We start from the raw sequence: 21,042 nt of genomic DNA, 5'->3' as shown, positions 1-21,042 counted from the left end.
GTATTAGACTAATTTAAATACTGCTAATCGAAACGTTTGTGGTTAGAATCCAGCAGAGACTCCACGGGAGAGAGGTGAGTCTATCTACATCCTTAAATGTTTAAAACCTTGGAGGTTCCCTGGGCAGCTCCCCTCTGTCCTAGAGAGATACTGTGAGTCACAATTATAACAGCAGGGTTTGCTTTGTGTTTAGTTTTGGTATCAACAGTAATAATAATTATTATTAAAATTAACATAATATAATTATATATCATAATTACTATATTTACTATAGCATTTATCATAATAGTATGTAAGAATCATGAAAACAGTCACATTTAACCTTCCTTCACCTGTCTTGATACCAAAAGTTCAAAACTGCTCAAATGACTTGAATTTTCATGAGAAATTACCTTCCCCACAGCAGCAGACCCATTGTAGGAGATGACCCATATCCTTTGTTTGCTCCCGTTCGTGTAGGGTAGGTAATCAGGAATTTTAGCAATGCCCGGATTCTAGTAAATGAATATGGTACAGTCATTCATTTTGTTAAAGTTCTTTTGTACTTTGTATGGAAAACCAACACATCAAGCTAAGTATTGGGACATACCATGATGATGACATATTTCAGTCCATTGCTGCGTAACTCCTCGGCAAAATCAGAGAGATTATTGAAAGAACCGTTGTCATACGTGAAGTCCTTGTTTCCATCCATGTAATCTATGTCAGAGTACTGCACATCCTGAAAGATACCACCGGCCAGTCAGAGCCCATGAAAGGACCACCTGCTGATGGAAACCGTGCTGGCCCTGGCAGCAGTCATTACAACGGAAGCCTTATAGTTCCTCTAAGGGTTCAGCAGAATTACTTACCATTGTTGGGTTCTTGTTGTTGTAGTGACCCTATGAACAATGACTGTGAACTTTGCCCCATCCTGAGCCAACCTCACCCTCTCTGACATTCCTCATCCCATTGCCACACTCTGTTTATCCACCTCATCGAAGGTCTTTCTCTCTGACCTTCTACCCTTCCAAGAATGATGTCTTTCTGCAAAGACTTGCCCCTCCCCACAACATGCCTGAAGTGTAAAATGGGCAATCTCCTTTCACACAATTTACTGCCTCTGAAACCCTGTTGGAGGGTCAGCTATGATTTGGTTTCAAGACAACAGCACATAACAACAGCAGTTTTACTTACCATATGACCCTCAAAAAATGATGGTTCCTCTAAATGCTAAACATAAATACCATATGACTCCAAAAACTGAGTTTACACCCGAAAGCATTAAAAACTAGAACTCAGAGACCTGTACACTGTTACCCAAAGTGATATTATTTACAAGAACTGAAAGGGGAAACAACCCATGTGTCCATCAACAGGGGGGTAAACGATTATTATCCTTCCCATGTAATGGAATATTGTCTGGAATCAAGTTCTGAGGCATGCTTAAAAGAAGCCCACACAGTGTGTGAATTGCTGTGGGCTGAGTGCATGGGGAAATGGGGTGCTTTCATAATGGATATGGAGTTTCTGTTTAGGGTGATGAAGAACTGTGGTGTAGTGGTGATGTTTGCACAACACAGTAAATGTACTTACTGTCTCTGAACTGGAAGCTTAAATATAGTTAAAGATCTGTTGCTGTTGTTGTTATGTGCCACCAACTCGCCTGTGACTCTATATTGTGACCCTGTATATAGCTCTGAACACTGTCCTAAACTGAGCCAATCTTACTGCCTCCAACAGACCTAATCCCATTTCTCCTGTTACTGAGTCAATCCATCCATCTCATCCTGGGTCTTCCTCTCCTATGCCATCCTTCTACCCACCCAAGCATGATGTCCTCCTAGGCGATGTTTCACAATGTGTCTGCAGCCTGAAGGATCTGGCTACCTGCATGTAAAGCAGGCCTTCTCCAGAACATCTGTTGCACTCAGGTGTAAGTCACTCTGGGACATCTGTGCCATCAGAGCTCTGAGGCACCTGAGGACAGGGATGGCATCTTGTCTGTCCCTATAGCTTGAGCACTGGGGTGCTGCACCTCATTGGATGCTTATTTGAGTAAGCAAGCTGGTCATGTGAAACACCAGCCTCAAGTCAGAATATCTGATCAGAGGGGAACAGGGCCCCCTCACACAGGAGAGTTCCTGGTAGTGCAACGTATAAAGCTCTTGAACGCTAGCCAGAAGGACAAACCTGCCAACTCCTCTGAGAACCATGAGACCTCAGTCCGTTTCCATAGAGATCAGCAGTCATGTGACCCTGGCAAAGTCACTGACTTCCAGTGTCTCCACTGTACAACAGCAACAGGTGAGGTTTCCTCATGCATTTGGAGCCATCTGATAAAATCATGAAGGTGAAGCCACAAGAAAGGTGCGCCCTAACAACCGGGACAGGGTGACTGCAGGTGGCAGGTGGGGGACAAGCAGCAGGAAACCAACAGTCAGCACTGCTGCAGTCCTGGGCCGCTGCCCTCCCTCAGGAGAAGTCTGTCCTGCTGTCTCCAGATCCACCTTTACAGCTCGCCTCAACCACCATGTAGACATGCTCACACCAAAGGTCCAGAGATCCATCCCAAACTGAATTCTTTAGACAGCCTTGAGGACCGTCTGGTATCCATTTCCTGGAATTGCTATCAACTCTCAGTAATTATCTCCTGATGTGCAGCACACATCACGTGTCATAAATCCTGTGCAGCCACGCCAAAGCCCGAGCCCCTGCTGGCAGGTTGATTCCATCACTGAGTCTCCCTGTGGAGCAGAACAGAGCTGCCCCACACTTTCCACACCTGTGGATCGGTACAGAAGCAGGCTGCCACGTCTTTCTTTGTGACACGCCACTGGCGGGTGGAGCCACTGAGTTTTCAGTTAACAGTTTAGCGCTTTTGCCACAGCACCACCACAACTTCTCATGCAACCATAAAACTTTCAAAATCAGAGTGTACTAGCTCAGGAAGAAGGATAGGATGCCGTGACGAGAGGAAGTGGTCTCCCTTGCTGCGGTCATGATCATTATTATTATATAAGATCTTATTAAAATAATATATTACATTACTGTTACTTACCATTGAGTCAGAACCTTTTCATAACTGACCCTCCAGTGGCTTTTCAGACACTGTTGATTGCAGAGAGATTGACCATTGTTCTCTCACAGAGCAACTGGTGTGTTTGAACCACATGCCTTTGGGTTGGCAGTACAACTCCTTGCCACTAAGCCACCAGAGTTTATGCTATGCTATGCTATGCTATGCTATGCTATGCTATTCCTATGTTACACTGTTGTTATGTTATGCTGTTATATTATTGTACACAAGGTTGCTATGAGTCATGGGTGACTCTATGGCACATAACAACAGTATAATAGATATTATTTTGTAATGTTTTATGTTACGTTACGTTATGTTATGTTATGTTATGATGTTATGTTATGTTATGTTATGTTATGTTATGTTATGTTATGTTATGTTATGTTACATTATATTATATTCATTATTATAAGTGTCAGTGTTGCTGACCTTGTCAGCTCAGGAGTGGTTTCTTCCTGTAAAATCACAGCTGGCCGTGACAGGGTCTTCCTTCCCTTACAAGTTTCCTACAGGTGATTGACACAGCATGTCTCACTACAGCCCACCACAGGAAGCATGATCTCACTTTACTGAGGAGGAAATGAAGACTCAAAGATTTCAGTAAACGGATTCAAAATTATTGTTGTTGTTGTTGTTGTTGTTGTTATGAGCCATTGAGTCGCTTGCAACTCATAGTGATCCTATGTACAAGAGCCCTAAATGCCATTCTATCCTGTGCCAACCTCGCCATCTCAAACACACTCATTCCCACCACTGCAATCATAGAATCGATCCCTCTCATTGAGGGTCTTCCTCTCCTGCGCCGTCCCTCCACTCTCCCAAACATGATGTCCCTCTCCAAGGACCAGTCCCTCCTTGCAACATGTCCAAAATATGTTAGACAAAGCTTCAGAATCCTTGACTCCAAGGAGCACACCGGCTTCACCACTCTTCAGGACAAACCTGTTTATTCTCCTGGCAGTCCATGGTATATTCAACACTCGTCTCCAGCACCACAGCTCAAAGGCATCAATTCTCTTTCTATCATCCCTATTCACTGTCCAATTCTCCCATGCATAGCACATAATTGCGAAGACTATAGCCTGGATCAGGTGCACCTTAGTCTCCAGCCTGACGTCGTTGCTCTTCAGTACTCTTGAGAGGTCCCTCACAGCTGACTTTCCCAATGCAATTCTTCTCTTTATTTCCTGGCTGCTGTTACCAAAATGTTGATTGTGGAGCCAAGCAAACTAAAACTGTTAACTATCTCAATCTCTTCACCATCCATACTGATGCTGCCAATTGGCTCAGTGGTGAGAATCTTTGTTTTCTTGATGTTGAACTTCAATCCATATTGAAGGTTGCAATCCTTGACCTTCTGCAGCAAATACTTCAGGTCCTCCTCAGTTTCAGCGAGCAGGGTTGTGTCATCCGCATAACGCAGGTTATTGTTGATGACTCTTCCACCAATCCTGATGCCACATTCCTCTTCGTACAGCCCAGCGTCTTGGATGATCTGTTCTGCATACAGATTGAAAAGGTATGGAGACAGAATACATCCCTGATGGACACCCTTCTTGATTTTGAACCATGTAGTAGTGTCTCCTTGCTCTGTTCTGACAACTGCCTCTTGGTCCAAGTATAAGTTTCACATTAGCACAATCAAATGTTCTGGAATTCCCATTCTTCTCAGAGTCAGCCATAGTTTGTTGTAATCCATACAGTCAAAAGCCTTTGCATAGTCAATGAAGTACAGACAGACATTCTTCTGGTATTCTTTGCTTTCTGCTAAGCTCCATCTGACATTAGCTATAATATCCCTAGTACCATGACCTCTTCTAAATCCAGCCTGTACATCTGGCAGTTCTCTGTTGATATATTGTTCCAAACGTTTTTGGATAATTTTCAGCAGAATCTTGCTTGCATGTGATATTAATGATATTGTTGGATATTTTCTGCACTCTGTTGGGTCACCTTTCTTTGGAATGGGAACAAATATCAAAATTATATGCAATTAATTTTAGAGGAAAAGCTAAAAATCAGAGGTACATACCTCTAACTACAAAAACTGCTCTCTCCATGATGGGACAGGAAATTAAACCAGCACATTCCTTCAGATTTTGTGTTTATGTCATAATTGATCTGTGGCTAAATACATTTTCCTAATAAATTTGATACAAAGCTAAAAGACAGATGTAGTGACTAGTGCAGAAGGATAGAGGCTCACTCACATATGGGATCTCGGCTTTGCGGTTTCGGTCCACCACGTCCTTCAATGCAGTGATGTTCCCGTAACCCCTACGGCTGAGCTGGAATCCAAGGCTCCAGAAAGGAGGTAAGAACGGTCTTCCAATAAGCTGGAAACATAAAGATGGCATTTAGAATAAGCACTCTTCCATGCGATGGGAAAGGCTGCGGTTAGGGACCTCTCTAAAGTACTCAAGAGCAACGGTGTCTCTTTGGAGACTAAGGTGCACCTGATACAGGCCATGGTCTTTGCAATCACTTGTTATGCATCAGAGAGTTGGACAATGACTAGGGAGGATAGAAGGAGAATTGACGCCTTTGAGCTGTGGTGCTGGAGAAGAGTACTGAATGTGCCATGGACTGCCAAGAAAACAAACAGATTCATCCTAGAGAGGGTTAAACCAGGCTACTCCTTGGAGGCAAGGATTCTGGGGCTTCGTGTGACATACTTTGGACTTGTTGTAAGGAGAGACAGGTCTTTAGAGAGGGACATCATGCTGGGTAGAGTGGAGGGACAGCACAGAAGGGGAAGACCGTCTATGAGATGGATTGATTCAGTGACTGGGATAATCGGGATGGGAGTGTCAGAGGCAATGAGATTGGCACAGGATAGAGCATGGTTTAGGGCTGTTGTACATAGGGTCACTATGAGTCGCAAACGACTCGACGGCACATAACAACAACAACAACAACTCTTCCATGAGCACCCTTGGCACTTGGAACATTGTTTCCATCTCATTGTCTATAAATTTACTGGATCCATAGCATCCGAATTGAGAGTAATCCCGCAGGATGATTTGTGCAAGACTATAACTCACATCTCCCTTCCCTAACTACTCAGAGGTGTTACCAAGAAATACAGTATCAGAAAGTGACAAGAGCTCGCAGAAACGCTTGCATTAAAGCATAATTTGTGGAAGTGGTTACTGCTATTCATTCATTGATTCGATGAAGGTTTTTGTGAGTGTTTAGGATGTGAGACATAGAGGTAGATTAAGCAGATGGCTTCTTCCCATGGAGCTTTTCATTCTGGGGGGGGAGTGCACAGAGGAAGAAGGAAGTAAGCAAATGTCTTCTAAATTAGGATGAAGGTGGAGGGACTGAAGGAATTGGGAACGGGATGGGAGAAGCTGGAAGAGAATGTGTTTAAGATCAGGTGTTCCTACTAGGCTTATTAGATATCCCATTTAAAGGAGCTCTGGCGGTGTGGTGTGTTACATGTTGTGCTGCTAAACCACAGGTCAAAAGTTCGAATCCAGCAGGTGTCCCACAAAGGACAGGTGGGCTGTTTTCTCCTGTAAAGATTTGCAGCCTCGGAAACCTGATGGAGGGCTGCTGTGAGATGGAATTGGCTGACGGCAGTGGGGAGTGACGTGTGAGTGAGGCTTCCTCCCAAGTCAGGGAATTGTGACATTTCCTTCAGCACAGGTCTTCTTCCTCCTGCAATCCCTGCATGGTAACTCAACTAACAGCTTCAAGTGCAGTCAGGGATGCCTCAGAAGACAGGCCGACAATCTCCTGGAAAGCCAGCATTGAAACCCCACAGAGCACAGTCTGTGCCAGCTGTGTGGTGTGGCCATGAGGCAAGGCAACACAAGACCACTCAGTCCCTTCTCTTCCCATTTGACTGTAAATGCTCTGGTCTCTGACCGTGTTGCCTGCACCCTCACGGGTCATCCTGAGCACATCACACCACCTTTCTGCACCCGAGTTTTCTTATCTGTAATAGAAAGTCGAGACTCCATCTTGACCCATTTCTTCCTGCTGTACTTATTTGAATTTTTAAAAAGATAGAAAAGCCGTTTCAACAGCAAGCACAGAGCCTTTCACTCTGTTCTTTGACTCTGAACTTTGCAGGCTGGATTCGTGAACAGAGGTTGTGACGTGTGTCCTCAGAGCTCTGGGAGCACCAGGGGCCCCTTGGAGAGGCGATGGCATTGGAATTCGACTTGCTTTTGGATTTATGGAAACATGCCCAGTACTTCTCTTCTTCAGAAAGAGTCCAATCAATGTCCAGTCACCAAAATCAATGTCCAATAAATGTTACTGGTGTCATGTATCATCGTGGCTGGTACACATGGACTCGTAGCTGACCTTCCAGCAGGTTTTCGGAGACAGTTAATCACATGGGAGATTGCCCATCTTTCTCCCAGGGAACAGCTTGGATTTGAACCATGTGCCTTTGGGTTGGCAGCACAACTCTTCACCATCAAGCCACCAGAGCTCCGGTCCCATCACTGATCTTCTGGACAGGTGTCTGTACATGTTTTTTCCTTTCCTCTTATTACTTTGCTTTGAGGGTGTGGGGTGAGGAGCCCGTACCTCCAGGTACTCTTGAACGACCTTCTCTGGGGTGCTTCCCACGAACACGTAGAAGTCAAGAATTCCCCCGATCGTACGATAGGTGATGGCTGGAGCCGGCTGCAGGGTGACCTCTGAAAACATGTGAGGGACAGTTACCGGAACCTCGGGGTTGAAAGCGTGCTCTCCCGGAAAGTGACCAGAGCAGCTGTGTAAAATGCACAGCTTAAGCCTCACGTTACAAGAGATGGGAGTTACACAGAGTTTCTTTGAAAGGGGGTGTCATTTTTGTTTTTAACAGAAAGAAGAACACATTTTCTTTTCATCTGGCCACATGGGTTTACTAATGAACTGACCTTAAAGGAAAAGCTTTAAAGTCTTATTAAATGTCTCTCCACTTTAACAGTAATTGTTATGGAATCCATTCTGAGCCATCGTGAGCAGAGTGCCCGAGTGGGACTGTTCCTCAGGATTTCATCGACTGTCACCCTATTGACTGTCAAAAGACATGGGCCTTTCTTTTGGGTGGAGATAAACCCCCAGCCTTTGAGTTAACAGTCAGCTGTAAACCATATGCACCACCTAGGCTCTCTCCAAACACCAAATCCACCGCTGTCCAGGAGGGCAGAGTCCTCACCCTCCTAGAGGGCAGACTAGAACCTTCCCACAGGGTTTCTGAAGCTGTCATTTTACAGAAGCCGACTGCCACATCTTCCTCCCTCAGGGCTGCTGGTGGGTTCAAACCACCAACCTTTCTGTAACCAGTGCATCATTTTAACCATGAGCCACCAGGGAGCATGATAAATCCAGAGACTGGAGGATAAAAGCCCTGGAGGGAGGAAGAACAGCCATGGCCAAGGGCCTGAGGAGTACAGCCTTGCCGTTCACACACTGACCGGGTGCGAGCAGTGACAGCCACAGCCAACTCGGAAATGGTCCGAGGTGGGTTCTGCAATCTGCAAGCTCTTATGGGAAACATGGGTCAAAGCCACACTCTGGAGCCATTTGCAATAAAGACAGCACTGAGGTACATGAGCTAGGTCTGCAGACAGGTTGCACTGGGCCCGTTTCTGCAGAAGTGCTGGAGCTCCGATGCACCTCCTGCTCAGTGTGGGCTCACCGAGGACCTTTCATGAACGTATCCTGAATCCTGCCCAGATCAGAAAAGACCCCCTACCCATAGCGTTGCTGTTCATAAGAAGAACTCCGAAGGAGGCTCCGCTGGTGTCTTCCAGGCACAAGAAGAAGGGATGAGCCCCGTACAAATTAATGCCCTGTCAGCACAAAATCAAGAAATAGCGTGAATTTAAAATAGTCTAACTCATGCCAAGATAACCCCCAAACTGCCCAGCAAGAGCCTGATGACTGCCCCGGAGCAGGGAGGGGGTGCCCTGGCTGTGGTTAGAAGCTGGGCCCTGGACAACTGCTGCCCAGGCGCCTTTGTGACTCTACAGCAAGGCTCTAGCCTTATGCTGTGTCTCAGAACTGGAACAAAAGGCTGGCGACCACGTGAACTAGCTACGGCATATCCCCGCTGTGGAGTATTCAGTACCAGCACTGCACTCTACAGCACAACAAGTCACAAATGCATGGAGCTAAGTGCAAAGGCAGACTCAAGACAATGTCCACATCGTTCCACTCATTAAACTCCAGTAAGGTCTGTCTTAGGAGACATAACTGTTTGGGGAGCACTAAGGGGGCGAGGCAATAGCCTCAATCCTATCATCCTTCCAGCCTCTTCTAAGGACAACCCCCTTGGGTAGAAGACCTTTTATCTCTCCAGAAGTAAGAAGAGAGAGAAGTGATTAGAGACGCAGGGGGAGGCAGACAGTACTGACTATCCCAGGGACTGTTCAAAGGACAAACAGCCAGGTCTTGGCAGGCGGACAGCTAAGGTGCTTCTGGGAGACGAGGATGGTGAGACTTCATCTCACATTTTGGGGCAGGTCATTAGGAGGGCCCAGCACGTGGAAGAACGCTCTGGTGGTACAGTCCATAGGACATTGCACCACTAACCCAAGGCTGTAGCCTCCGGTGGTTCGAATCCACTTGTCACTGTGACACAGGAGAAAGATGAGCAGTCTCCACCCAAACACGACACAACCTGCAAAACCTGCTGATTTGTCGGGTGAGCTGGTTCCATTCATGGTGATGAAGGAAGGAGTCCTGGGATGAGGACATCATGCTTGGAAAGGCGGAGGAAGGGTCTGGCAGGACACGGATTAATACAACGGCCACAACAAATTCAAGCACAGATTGTGAGGACGGCACAAAAGAGGGCAGGGCTTCTACCTGTTGGAGAAGGGACCTCCTCGTCCTGCTGTCATCAAAAGCATCTAACAACAACAGTGGGTTTCTAGTTGCAAACTTGAACCTCCAAGGACAAATATCCCTCAATAGAAACAGACTGAAAAGTAGACATCTTTCTCTGTGGGCGACTCTGGGCACAGCAGTGGGCAGCGGGGCAGGGGCCTCACCGTGGTGGGGGTGGCGTCCCGAGTGAAGATGGGCCAGGTCTTCCAGTCCATGCTGTGACGGTACTGCTGGTGCACGTGCTCCCCCAGCCCATACACGTTGGCGCTGGGCAGGCGGAAGGACAGCTGCAGGTACTGCTGGGCAAACAGGAGGGGCCCGATGCTCGTGTCCAGCCTGGGCGTGGAGAGAAGGAGTCAGCCCGCAGCTCTGACAACCCAGCAAACAGCACGCTGCCTTCCCCTCAGTCATGACCGTATCCATTTTCTTAGGTCAAGTATTTCCCACCTCACAGTCCACCCATTTAGAATCAGTGAGCTCAGGACTGTGTTTATGCAAAAATAAGGAGCCCTGGTAGCACAGTGTTTAAGCCCTTGTCTGCTAACTGAAAGTTGGCGGTTCAAATCCACCAGCTACTACAAGGGGGAAAGTGACAGACCCCAGCAGATGGCACCCTGGCAATCCCATGGGGCATGTCCTCTCTGTCCTGTGGGGCTGCTGTGAGACGGAATCAACTTGAGGACTTGAGGACAGAGGGTTAAATGCGATGCCAGGTGGGTTGGTGGTGTTGTGGCTAAAGTACTCAGCTGCTAACCAAAACGTAATGATTCAAACCCATCAGCTTCTCAGTGGGAGGAAGCCGAGGCAGTCGCCTTCAGACTGAAGGATTCAGACTCACTGCTGATGAGGGTGCAAGCCTCCAGCAGCTGTGTGAGGCTGTAAATCTTAAAGACTGTCTGTCTTCCTCCAAAGGATCTGTTGGTGGATTTGAACCACCAGACATAGGAACTTTTCAGTTAGCAGGAGCTCCAGAGCTGTTCTCAGCCTCGGAGCCTTGGTGGCCCAGTGGGCAGTTCTGCCCTGTCCTTCAGGGTCCTTATGGGTCATAGTTGCACAATTGATGGGAACATAGGATTCTTCTTTTTAAAGTCACAGAGACCATAAAGCAAAACTCACAAGACTTTGTTATTGCTTGCCCTCTTTATTTTGATGCTGAAGGGCTTATGAACGACTTCCAAGTGATAGCTGAAATTTGAGCTATTGGCCGTCTGTGTCTGAGAGTTAATATGTTCATGGTAGACTTCATAGCGTTTGTTATTGAAGTCGGTGATCTGTTGGAAAGAAAACAGAGACACAGTTTCAGAGAAAGCCGCTTCCTTGTAGAACGGCAAATGGCCCTTTCTCAAACGCACCCCATAAGAGTGTCTCCCGTGCTCAATCCTGTGACTTCTAATTTGTGAGCAGAAACCACTCAACCACAGCCTACCGTCAAATAGAAGTCAGCCAAGATCTGATAGAGTTGACACCCTATGACCTGTGACTCCACATTCAACCACACAGGTAGGACTCTAAGGTGAACAGTAACGCTCATTTAAACAAAACCCACATGAGATCTAACGACAGCATTGGTCCAGGAGAATCAAGTTCAGAAGGCAGAAAAGGGTCAGAAGGGAGGATGACTAGAAGAGGTCAACGCGGGGAGGGGGTGGGAGCAGTGCTGTTATGTCGTGAGTGAGGTGATCCACGCAGTGCATCAGAGGTTTGGTGGGTGGAGGGATGGGGGGGTGGGGGAGGACCTGGGCCGGAAGACAGGGTAATGATGAGAAAGGTCCAACGGTGATTAATTGTATAAAATAGAATGCATGAGAATGATTGTATGAAATGCAGCGTGAATGAAAAATAGTGGGGAATAGAATGTGTATGAACTTTGTAAGCAAATCAGTGGGAAACGTGTGTGAATTGTCGAATAGGAACTCTATCTCATCTGTAAACTTTCATCCAAAACACACTAAAATGTATTGAATAGCACGCCAGCCATCTAAGAATGCAGTCAGGTTCCTGAGGGGAGGAAGCCCTCTGCCCTCCCCACACCCACGGGTTCCCTAGCAGAGAAGGAGCAGAGCCTCACGGAGATCTGCCGTCTTCACACACCTCCAGGGGGTAGTCACCGAACCAACCTTAAAACGGATCCGATTGGCCGTCTGGTGGTCAGCGCTGAACAGGGCGCTGTGGATATCACTGCCGAACAGCGTCGGGGACGGCAGCCTACTGAGCCTGAGGTTCCACTCTGGGGACAGAGACGAAGGGTCTTGATTTGTGGCCCAGTGTGCTGTCCCCTGGGGCAGGGGCAGCGCAGGGCTCGCTCACCTGTGCTTTCAGAGTCCGGGGTGACCTCGTAGCCCCAGTTCCTGGGGAAGAAGCAGTTGGGGACACTGGCATCCGCCACAGGGTTCCAGCAACACTGGCGCTGCCAGATGCAGACTTCCTGTAGAAATTGCACAGAGTTGAAATTGTAGAAAATGAAGACATCTTTATTCCTCACCCATTTTATATCAAGAAGACGTTTTTAAAGGCCACAATTGCATCACTCATGTATTAACTCTTGGTTTATTTGTACGTTTATCCAGCGTTTCTTGCCTGCTAGGTAAAAGCCTGATGATACAGATACGGAAGACACAGCCTTGGAACCTTCCTGTAAATCCAGATAATGACTGAGCAGCCAGCACCATGAGAGATAAATGATGCAACAGTGTGCTGAGCGGGAGGGAGTGTCCACACCAGGCCTGGAGCCCAGCTGACGGCTGAGCCTGGGCGGAAGGGTTCACCAGGCAGGTGAGAGGTAGCCAGGCAGATTAAAGCTCCCAGGGCCCTAGGCAGGTGAGCTGCGGGGAAGGTATTCAGGAGAAGATGCAATAACGCAGAGAACATACGTGACATGTTAAGAAAACTCATGAGCTCATCATGCCAAGAACATTGAATAAAACAAGTGAGGCCACAAGGAGAGTGTGGTCAGACCAGGGGTGACCACAGTGTTTGGCCAAGGAGGCTCTACATGTCATCCCAGGAAGGGTCACTAAAAGTAGGGTGTTGTCAACTGGTTTAAGGTAAACAAAAACAGAAAATAAAGAAAAGATGTCACTGCCTGGTAGAAAATATTTGCAAATCACAAAACTGACAAAGGACTTGTATTCAAAATATGCAAAAACCACCAAACACCCCTCTTGAGAAGAATCAACAAGAAAATAAACAATCCATTTACAAGGTAGGGGAAAGATATGAACAATTCATCAAAGGAGATACACAGACGTAAAACATTTTGAGAAAATCCGCCCACTATGATATGCCTGTTGTTCTGTCTGAGTACATTGATGCCAACTCCTGGTGACCCCAGAACTGCCCCAGAGTTTCCTAGACCATGATCTTTTGGGGAGCAGATTGCCAGGTGTTTTCTCTGTCAGAGCCACTGGTGAGCTTGAACTACTGACCTTCCATTTAGCAACTGAGTGTCTAAGCAGTGTGTCAGGGCTCCTTAGCCATGGCATTCCAAAATCTAAATCTACACTCACTACCATGAAGTCAGTTACAACTCCGAGTGACCCTAAACATCATGAACAAACTCAAGCTCATTGCTATCGAGTTGGTTCAGCATCACAGTGACGTTCAGCCTTACCCAGCCTTTGCTGGGTTGCATTGGGAACACCTGCTGTCAAGGACCTCTTAAAAAGGCTGCAGAGCAAGGATGCCAGATTCCAGAAGAAGGTGTGCCTGATCCAAGCCATGGAAGGCTGCTTTCTGTCCATCTAAAAGTTGGATAATGAACAAGGAAGAACTGATCCTTTGAATTATACTGTTGGACAAGAGTATTGAATACGCCATGAACTGTGAAAAGGACAAACACATCTGCCCTGGAGGAAGTCCAGCCAGGGTCTCCTTAGAGGCCAGGACGGTCACGTTCACTTCACACACTGCGGGCTTGTGGTTAGGAGGGCCCAGTCCTTAGAAAAAGATATCATGCACAAAGGCAGTGAAAGAGAGGAAGGCCTTCAATGAGATGGACTGACATCATGACTGTACCAAGAGGCTGGGGCGTGTCTGAGACCCTGACAATGGTGCAAGTCAGGGCAGGGTCTAATCTATCCATAGGGCCACTATACAGCAGAGTCAACTTGACAGCACCTAACGACAACAACAGAAAGTGGGAAAAGCTCACAAAATTGTCTACAAAAGGTAAACTAAACTGTGGCATATCTGCACTGTTGTTGTGCACCTTCAGTTCAGGACCAATCCATCACAAACCCTCCTGCAGGTTTTCAGAGGCAGTGATCACACAGGAGGTTTCCATCACTCCCCTGCAGAACACCTGGTAGATTTGAACCACAAGTATTTGGGTTGGCAGAGCGACTCCTTACCACTAAGCCACCAGGGGTCCCTCTTACTCATGTGGTTGCTGCTGCTGTTGTTGTTGTTGTGTACTGCAGGTTGGAACCGACCCAGAGCTGACTCTCCAGCGGGTTTTTAGAGGCCAATAAGCACACAGGAGGAGACTGCCCATCCTTCTCCCACAGAGCAGCTGACGGCCTCAAACCCATGCCTTCAGGGTTACAGGGCAGCGTCTTGCCACTAGGCCACCAGAGCTTCCTTACACTCACCCATATAATGGATTATTATTTAATGAAAAAAAGAAAAGAATGAAAAACCAAACAAACAAAAGATATACCTCACGCCAAAAAAATTCACCATCATTTTCTAGTCAGTTTCTACTCAGATACCCCTCCCCAGTGTCCAAGGCTGTACAAGTTTACGGGAGAAGACTTCCCACTTTCCTCCTAAGGAACAGCTGCATATTTGTTTGTTATTTTTTTAATAAAACCAGCATAAAATAAAAATTTTATTAAAAAAAAAAGACCATGGCTTGGGTTGGGTGAATCACTAATCTTTTTTTATTCTCCCAGAAAAATTTAACAAGTTTATTTATAATTGTAATAAGGTTGAACTGCTGAAATTTGTTTATGGAAACATTTCTTTTTACTTGCAATAATGCTTTATGTACCCACATTTACATTAGAAATTCAAACACAAACAAAAATGGAAAGACTACCAATACTTGATTTCTGCCCCTAATCTTTTCATTGTCAGCACAACAGGAAATACACAGTAAAACATGAAGGAAACTTAAAAACTTGAGTAAGAGAAGTCAGTCTGACATAATACACTGAATAATTTCCACTGTATACTGTTTTAGAAGAGACAAAAGTATAGACAGGGAGGATTCCTTGAGGGACAGAGAACTCAGACACTAACGCAAAGGTCAATGGTTTGAGCCCACTAGCTGCTTTGTGGAAATCTGCTACTGTTAAGATTACAGCATTGGAAACTCAACTGGCTAGTTCCACTCTGTTCTACAGAGTCACTGTGACCTGGAACTGACTCAAAAGCTATGAGCTGGTATGGTTTTGGTCTGGTTTGTTTTTCTATTGAGTCAGAAGACAGTGACTGCCAGGACCCTAGTTAGTGGCCATCAGAGATTAACACAGCATTTTAAGGGCAGGTAGATCATTCTGCACGTCATTGCCGTGGTAGACATGAATTTGTCTAAACCTATGCAGTATTCAGCAGAGTAAGTGGAAATGTGAACTATGGACTTTACGTATGAATAGTGGTTCACAAGTTCTAATAATTGCACCTCACCAGTGCGAGATATTAGTGAGCTGAGCAGGAAGAGGAAGAGATCTCTGTGAACTCTGCACTTTCTATGTAATTTTCCTAAAAATCTGAAACTTTGCTAAAAATATCTATTAATCATAGCATAAAAGAATATTTTATGTTTTAAAAGTAAGGAAAAGTAAAGCAGAGGAAATTAAGACAGAACTAAGAGGGCAGATGACATAAAAAAATAAAAAATCTCCAAAAAAAGTAAAAATAAATGGCACGTGACTTCTAAGAGTGGCCTAATATACAGTTGTACTGTTATTTCGTAGGACATATATTCTAAATACCCTTCAATAACCACTAACTGTCTTAGGTAAAAGATAAGCAAAATAGGTGGTAGGTTGATCAATTTCTTTGTCATGAGTCCTCCCACCTAAAATTTACTTGAACTGACAATTCTACCACAAAGAAAAATAGCTACAAATCATTAAAATGTAGTAAAGAGAATACAAGATGGCATACCAAATATGTTAGCAAATTATTTAATCATAGAAAATAGACTTTATCTAGAGAAAGTATTTTCAAAAACAAAACTGAAGCTTGAGAAAACCATTCCAAGGTGAGAGCTAGCATGCAGGGGAAGGAGAAAATAGCTTGACGTGCAGTTTGGGGTAATTAATTTGTAAATTCTACCTTGCTTGTGTAAAAGATCAAAGATTACAACCATCAACATGGATTATATCTCAGTATGAAGGCAGCAAAAATTCTCACCACCAACAGGCCACTAGGCAACATCATGATAGATGGGGAGATGGAGAAGTGATATAAATTGTCAATGATTCCATCTTGCCTGGATCCACAATCAGTTCAGTTAGCATCAGCAACCAGGAAACCAAAAGACATCGTATCGGGAAAGTCTGCTGTCAGGGGCTTCTCCAAAGTGCTGAGGAGCAATGATATGTCAGTTTGAAGCCTAAGATATTCTTGATTCAAAGCATAATCTTTTCCATTTCTTGTTACGCAGGTAAAAGTTGGACAATGAATAAAGATACCAGAAGAAGAATTGACGCCTTTGAGTTGCAGTGTTGGAGAAGAGTGCCCACTGACAGCCATAGGATATGAACTATGTCTTGGATAAGGTGCAGGCAGTATTCAGTGAAAAGGAAAAGAAACAAGTGTCTACTCCACCAACTCAAAATATTTATTCAGTGTCTATTTTCTTCCAAAGATCCCTGGTAGGTCCTCTGCACTTGACTACCAAGTACAGTGCAGGCTGTTCAAACCATCTGCTGCTATTCCACAAGGGAAGAACGTGTCAGACAAGGGATGGAAAGAATGAGTTACTCTGAGGTATTGTACTGAATGTCTAAAACAAGATATGTGTGAACTGGTTCACTGGAAAGTCACTTTGCTCCAAAATCTCTTATTCAGATGACAATTTAAAAAGAAAGAATACTGTTTTTCAAATGACCAGATTTTCAAGTCTCATCGAGACTGGTGGAACCTCTGAGACTATGATCTTTAGTTACCCCTCAAGCTTGGAAATGAAATCACCCCAAGACTCTTCCTCCATCCAAACAGTAGATAGAGTTGTGACATGATTAGTAACACCAGGGGGGAAAGCACTCCTCAGGACAATCAACCACCTAAAATCAAAGGGGCCACATTTGCTCCAGGACAAGCTGAGAAGGTGGGAAAGAAAGAAAGAAATATGAGAATTGGAAGCGTAGAAAAAGTGGGTGGAGAGCTGTTACCATGGGGACGGGGCTGGACAGGGAGGATAATCAGTGACAGGAGACACAAGGTGTAGAAATTGTTGAGTGGAAAAGTCAATGTGCCCTGCCAACTTTCACTCAAATTGCATAAAAGATTCAAAAAGGGATAAAAGTAAATTATTTAGTAACCTTTAAAAAGTTGTAAAACAATATACGTAGTAATATAAAACCTGATTTAAATGTTTTAAAAGAAAAGAAAACCTATGTGCATGTCCATGTGCCTGTGCAGGGCGGCACGGGAGCCGGCCATGCAGAGGCTTCTGTGAGTCCGGGCTGACTCATCGTGACCCCACGAACAGCGGATCGGAACCCTGCCGTGTCCTGTGCCATCCTCATCATCTCTGACACACTAGAGCCCACTGCTGCAGTCACCGTGTAAATCCCTCACATTGGGTACCTGTTTCTCCGTCACTGAAACATCTTTCCAAGCATGGTGTCCTTTTCAAAGAAAAGCCCCGCCTAGCTACATGTCCAAAGTATGAGAGACGACGCTTCACCATCTTCGCCTCCAAAGAGCCCTCTGGTTGCACCTTCTCCAAGACATAGCTGTTTGTTCTTCTGGCTGTCCACGCACAGCCAGCACTCATCTCCAGCACCTTAACTCAAAGGCGTCAATTCCTCTGTCATCTTTATCCATGCCCCTTTACTCCACACAGACGCAAAAAGCATAGGAAGACCAAGGGAGGGACGCAGCGCGACCAGGGAAGAACGCATCAAGACGTGGAGGGGACACTCGGGCAAGGGTGGGGGAAGTTGAAGGTGGAAAAGAAGCACTGCGAATGAAGATATTTTATTTTGTACATAATGATACTTTCTGAATCTTTCTCAACAAAAGGACATATTCAATATTGATTGTTCAGTAAAATAAAGAATAATCTACAGCATTACTTGTTTTAAAAAAGGCATGATTCTACAAAATGCTTCCGATGCTTATAGCTGATATAATTGCTCTAAGAAGCCACAGCATGAATGTCGCTTAGATCAGTGGTCAATGCCTGTTATAAATACAGCGATCACATGCTAAAGATAAGATCTCTAGGTCTCTCTAGCATTCTTGCCTCTGTCCCCAGCAAGAACAAAGAGTTGGAGTTCTGTGTAACTGCAGGATTGTTTCCTAAGTACTTCTGTTACTCTAGAAACTGAGGTCTCTGAAGTCCAAAAGGTCGGTTTCATTGCCATAAATTGTTTCAAAGTCTACAGACCTCTATAAAACCAGTAAAATGAGACTCTCAGTAGACCAGGTAAACACAGTGTTTTGCATGCCATCGACTCAATAGCCCTATTTCCATTCTGAGCCGTTCTCAGTATCCCAGACACAAAAGGCCAAATCTTCCAGCACTTACCCCTCTAGCTCCTTCAAACTCACATCTCTTCTTACAAAGGATAGACTTGCTACCTGTTATGTGTCTCTTTCTCTCTCTCACTCTTTCTTTCTCTCTGTCTCTCTCTCTCTCTCTCATTGAAGAGGGTTAAAAACTAAGCCTCTTAGAGGAAATACAAAGAAAACACAAAACAGTTGCACCAATGTGATAGTACTTCCGGCAGGAGCTAGAAGGGGAATTAGATCAGGAAGAAGCTCCCTTCTCAGGAAGGCAGGGGGGCTAAATCACAGCTAATCCCACAGGACCCTGGGCAGGGCTGGGCTATGACCAGTCTCAGGAGACTGGGGGCCCATGAAGGCAGTACCCATCTGGTGGTCCCTCTCTGTGTCTGCTGGCACCTGGTCAGAGGTTCAGCTCCACACCTGTCTTTCCAGGGCTGTTTTCCTTTTCCTTTCTTTTTCACTTTAGTTCTTTTTCATGGCTTATCTCTGTCTTTCACCAGACAAGCTTCTGTTTTGTTGCCTTGCCAATTGACATATTCCAGTAAGCAGATGCTGCCCTGGATGTGCTCACCAAGCTGTGCCAAGAAATCTGGAGGACAGACACTTGGCCAGTTGACTGGAAGAGATCCATATTTATTCTCATTCCAAAAAAGAATGATCCAACAGACTGTGGAAATTATCAAACAATATCACTAATATCACACACAAGCCAAATCCTGCTGAAGATTCTAAAAAAATGACTGAACAAGACATCAACAGAGAACTATGAGAAGTATAAACTGGGCTTAGAAGAGCCATGGAGCTAGAGACATCATTGCCAATGTCAGATGGATCTTTGCAGAAAGCAGAGAATATCAGTAGAATGTCTATCTGTGTTTCACTGACCACCCAAAGGCATTTGACTGTGTAGATCATAACAAACTGTGGCTAACCTTGAGAAGAATGAGAATCCCAGAACACCTGATTGTGTTCACACAAAATCTATATTTGGACCTGGAGGCAGTTGTCAGAACAGAGCAAGAAAACACCATATGGCTAAAAATTAAGAATGGAATGTGTCAGGGATGCATCCTATTTCCATACTTTTACAATCTATATGTGGAACAGATCATTTGGGAGGCTGATCTTTATAAGAATTGGAGGAAGAATCATAGACTTGCATCATGCAGATGACACAACCTTGCCCACTGAAACTGAGAAGGACCTGAAGTTATCTTCTGCAGAAAGTCGAGGACTATAGTTTTCAATATGGATTGAAGTTCAACATCAAGAAAACAAAGATTCTTACCACTGGGTCAGTTGGCAGAATCATGATAGATGGAGAAGAGATTGTCAATAATTTCAACATGCTCAAGTATACAATCAACACTCTTGAAACTAGTAACCAAGAAATCAAAAGATGAATTGGGTTACAAAAATCTGCTATCAGAGACCTCTCCAGAGTGCTGAAGTGCAAAGATGTCAGTCTAGAGACTGAGGTGCACCTGATGAAGGCCACAGTTTTTGCAATCACTTGCTGTGCATCAGAGCTTTGCACAATGACTAAGGATGACAGAAGAAGAATTGATGCCTTTGAGTTGTGGTGCTGGAGAAGAGTACTGAGCATATAACGGACCACCAAGAGAACAAACAGGTCTGCCCGGAGAAAGTGAAACCAAGCTGCTCTTTGGAGGCAAGGATTTTGAAGCTCTGTCTCAGTACTCTGGGCATGTTGCCAGAAGGGACCAGACCTTGCAGAAAGACATCATACTTGGAAGGTTGGAGGGACAATGTAGGAGAGGAAGACCCTGGAGGAGAGGGAGTGACATAGGGACTGGGGTAATAGGGTCAAGTGTGTCAGAGACAGTGAGACTGGCTCAGGATAGGACAGAGTTCCCAGTTATTGTACACAGGATTGTGATGAGTCTCTGGACACTTGATGGTACATAACAACAACAACAACTGCAAAACCTTTGTCACTTGTTTTGCTTAAGTATGTACGTGTCAATTCACTGATTTACAGTCAACTCAACTCTCCCCTTTGTGGAAAATATTAGTGCATGGTGAAGGGATAAAAGGAACTATAGATTTATTACCTTTCATCTTCCTTTTTAAAAAAAATAGTTTCTTTTATATTGGTTTCTGTACAGAGCCAATACATTGTTTTACACTGCCTTCGTTCACATTGGGTTTCGTACAATCATTCCCGTTCATTGTGTTGTATAAGTTTAATCACCATTGAATTATACCCACCATTACCCTGTATTTCCAGATCCCCGCTGCATCTTTCCCATTTCCTTTACCCTCCTGTCCTCCACCCTCCAAACTGAGTAACCCTATGATTTGTCCTCTGTCCATTCTCACCTTTGTAAAAAATCAATCCAATAGGCACCACCACAATTTGTGAGCTCACAAATCCACACCTCAAACATGGCAATGTCCCCACAGGCCTCCTATCTCCATTTGCTTTCTTT

General features: G+C 45.1%; 1 protein-coding gene across 1 annotated transcript in view; it reads right to left on the bottom strand.

Moving 5' to 3' along the window:
• Positions 1-21,042, bottom strand: part of MGAM (maltase-glucoamylase (alpha-glucosidase)) — a 103,572-nt gene that overhangs the window by 71,831 nt on the left and 10,699 nt on the right. Inside the window, exons 3-10 of the mRNA XM_006887237.1 lie at positions 12,209-12,326; positions 12,019-12,128; positions 11,018-11,172; positions 10,066-10,237; positions 8,766-8,862; positions 7,610-7,722; positions 5,272-5,397; positions 590-721 (exon numbers count right to left, since the gene is read on the bottom strand). Coding sequence (XP_006887299.1) covers positions 590-721; positions 5,272-5,397; positions 7,610-7,722; positions 8,766-8,862; positions 10,066-10,237; positions 11,018-11,172; positions 12,019-12,128; positions 12,209-12,326 — 1,023 coding nt within the window. The remainder of the gene's footprint in view (positions 1-589; positions 722-5,271; positions 5,398-7,609; positions 7,723-8,765; positions 8,863-10,065; positions 10,238-11,017; positions 11,173-12,018; positions 12,129-12,208; positions 12,327-21,042) is intronic.

The sequence above is a fragment of the Elephantulus edwardii genome, unplaced genomic scaffold (assembly GCF_000299155.1).
Source record: "Elephantulus edwardii isolate Elephantulus edwardi_28Jun2011 unplaced genomic scaffold, EleEdw1.0 scaffold00055, whole genome shotgun sequence".
Classification (NCBI taxonomy): Eukaryota; Metazoa; Chordata; class Mammalia; order Macroscelidea; family Macroscelididae; genus Elephantulus; species Elephantulus edwardii.
This window is presented reverse-complemented; position numbering and strand designations above follow the sequence as displayed.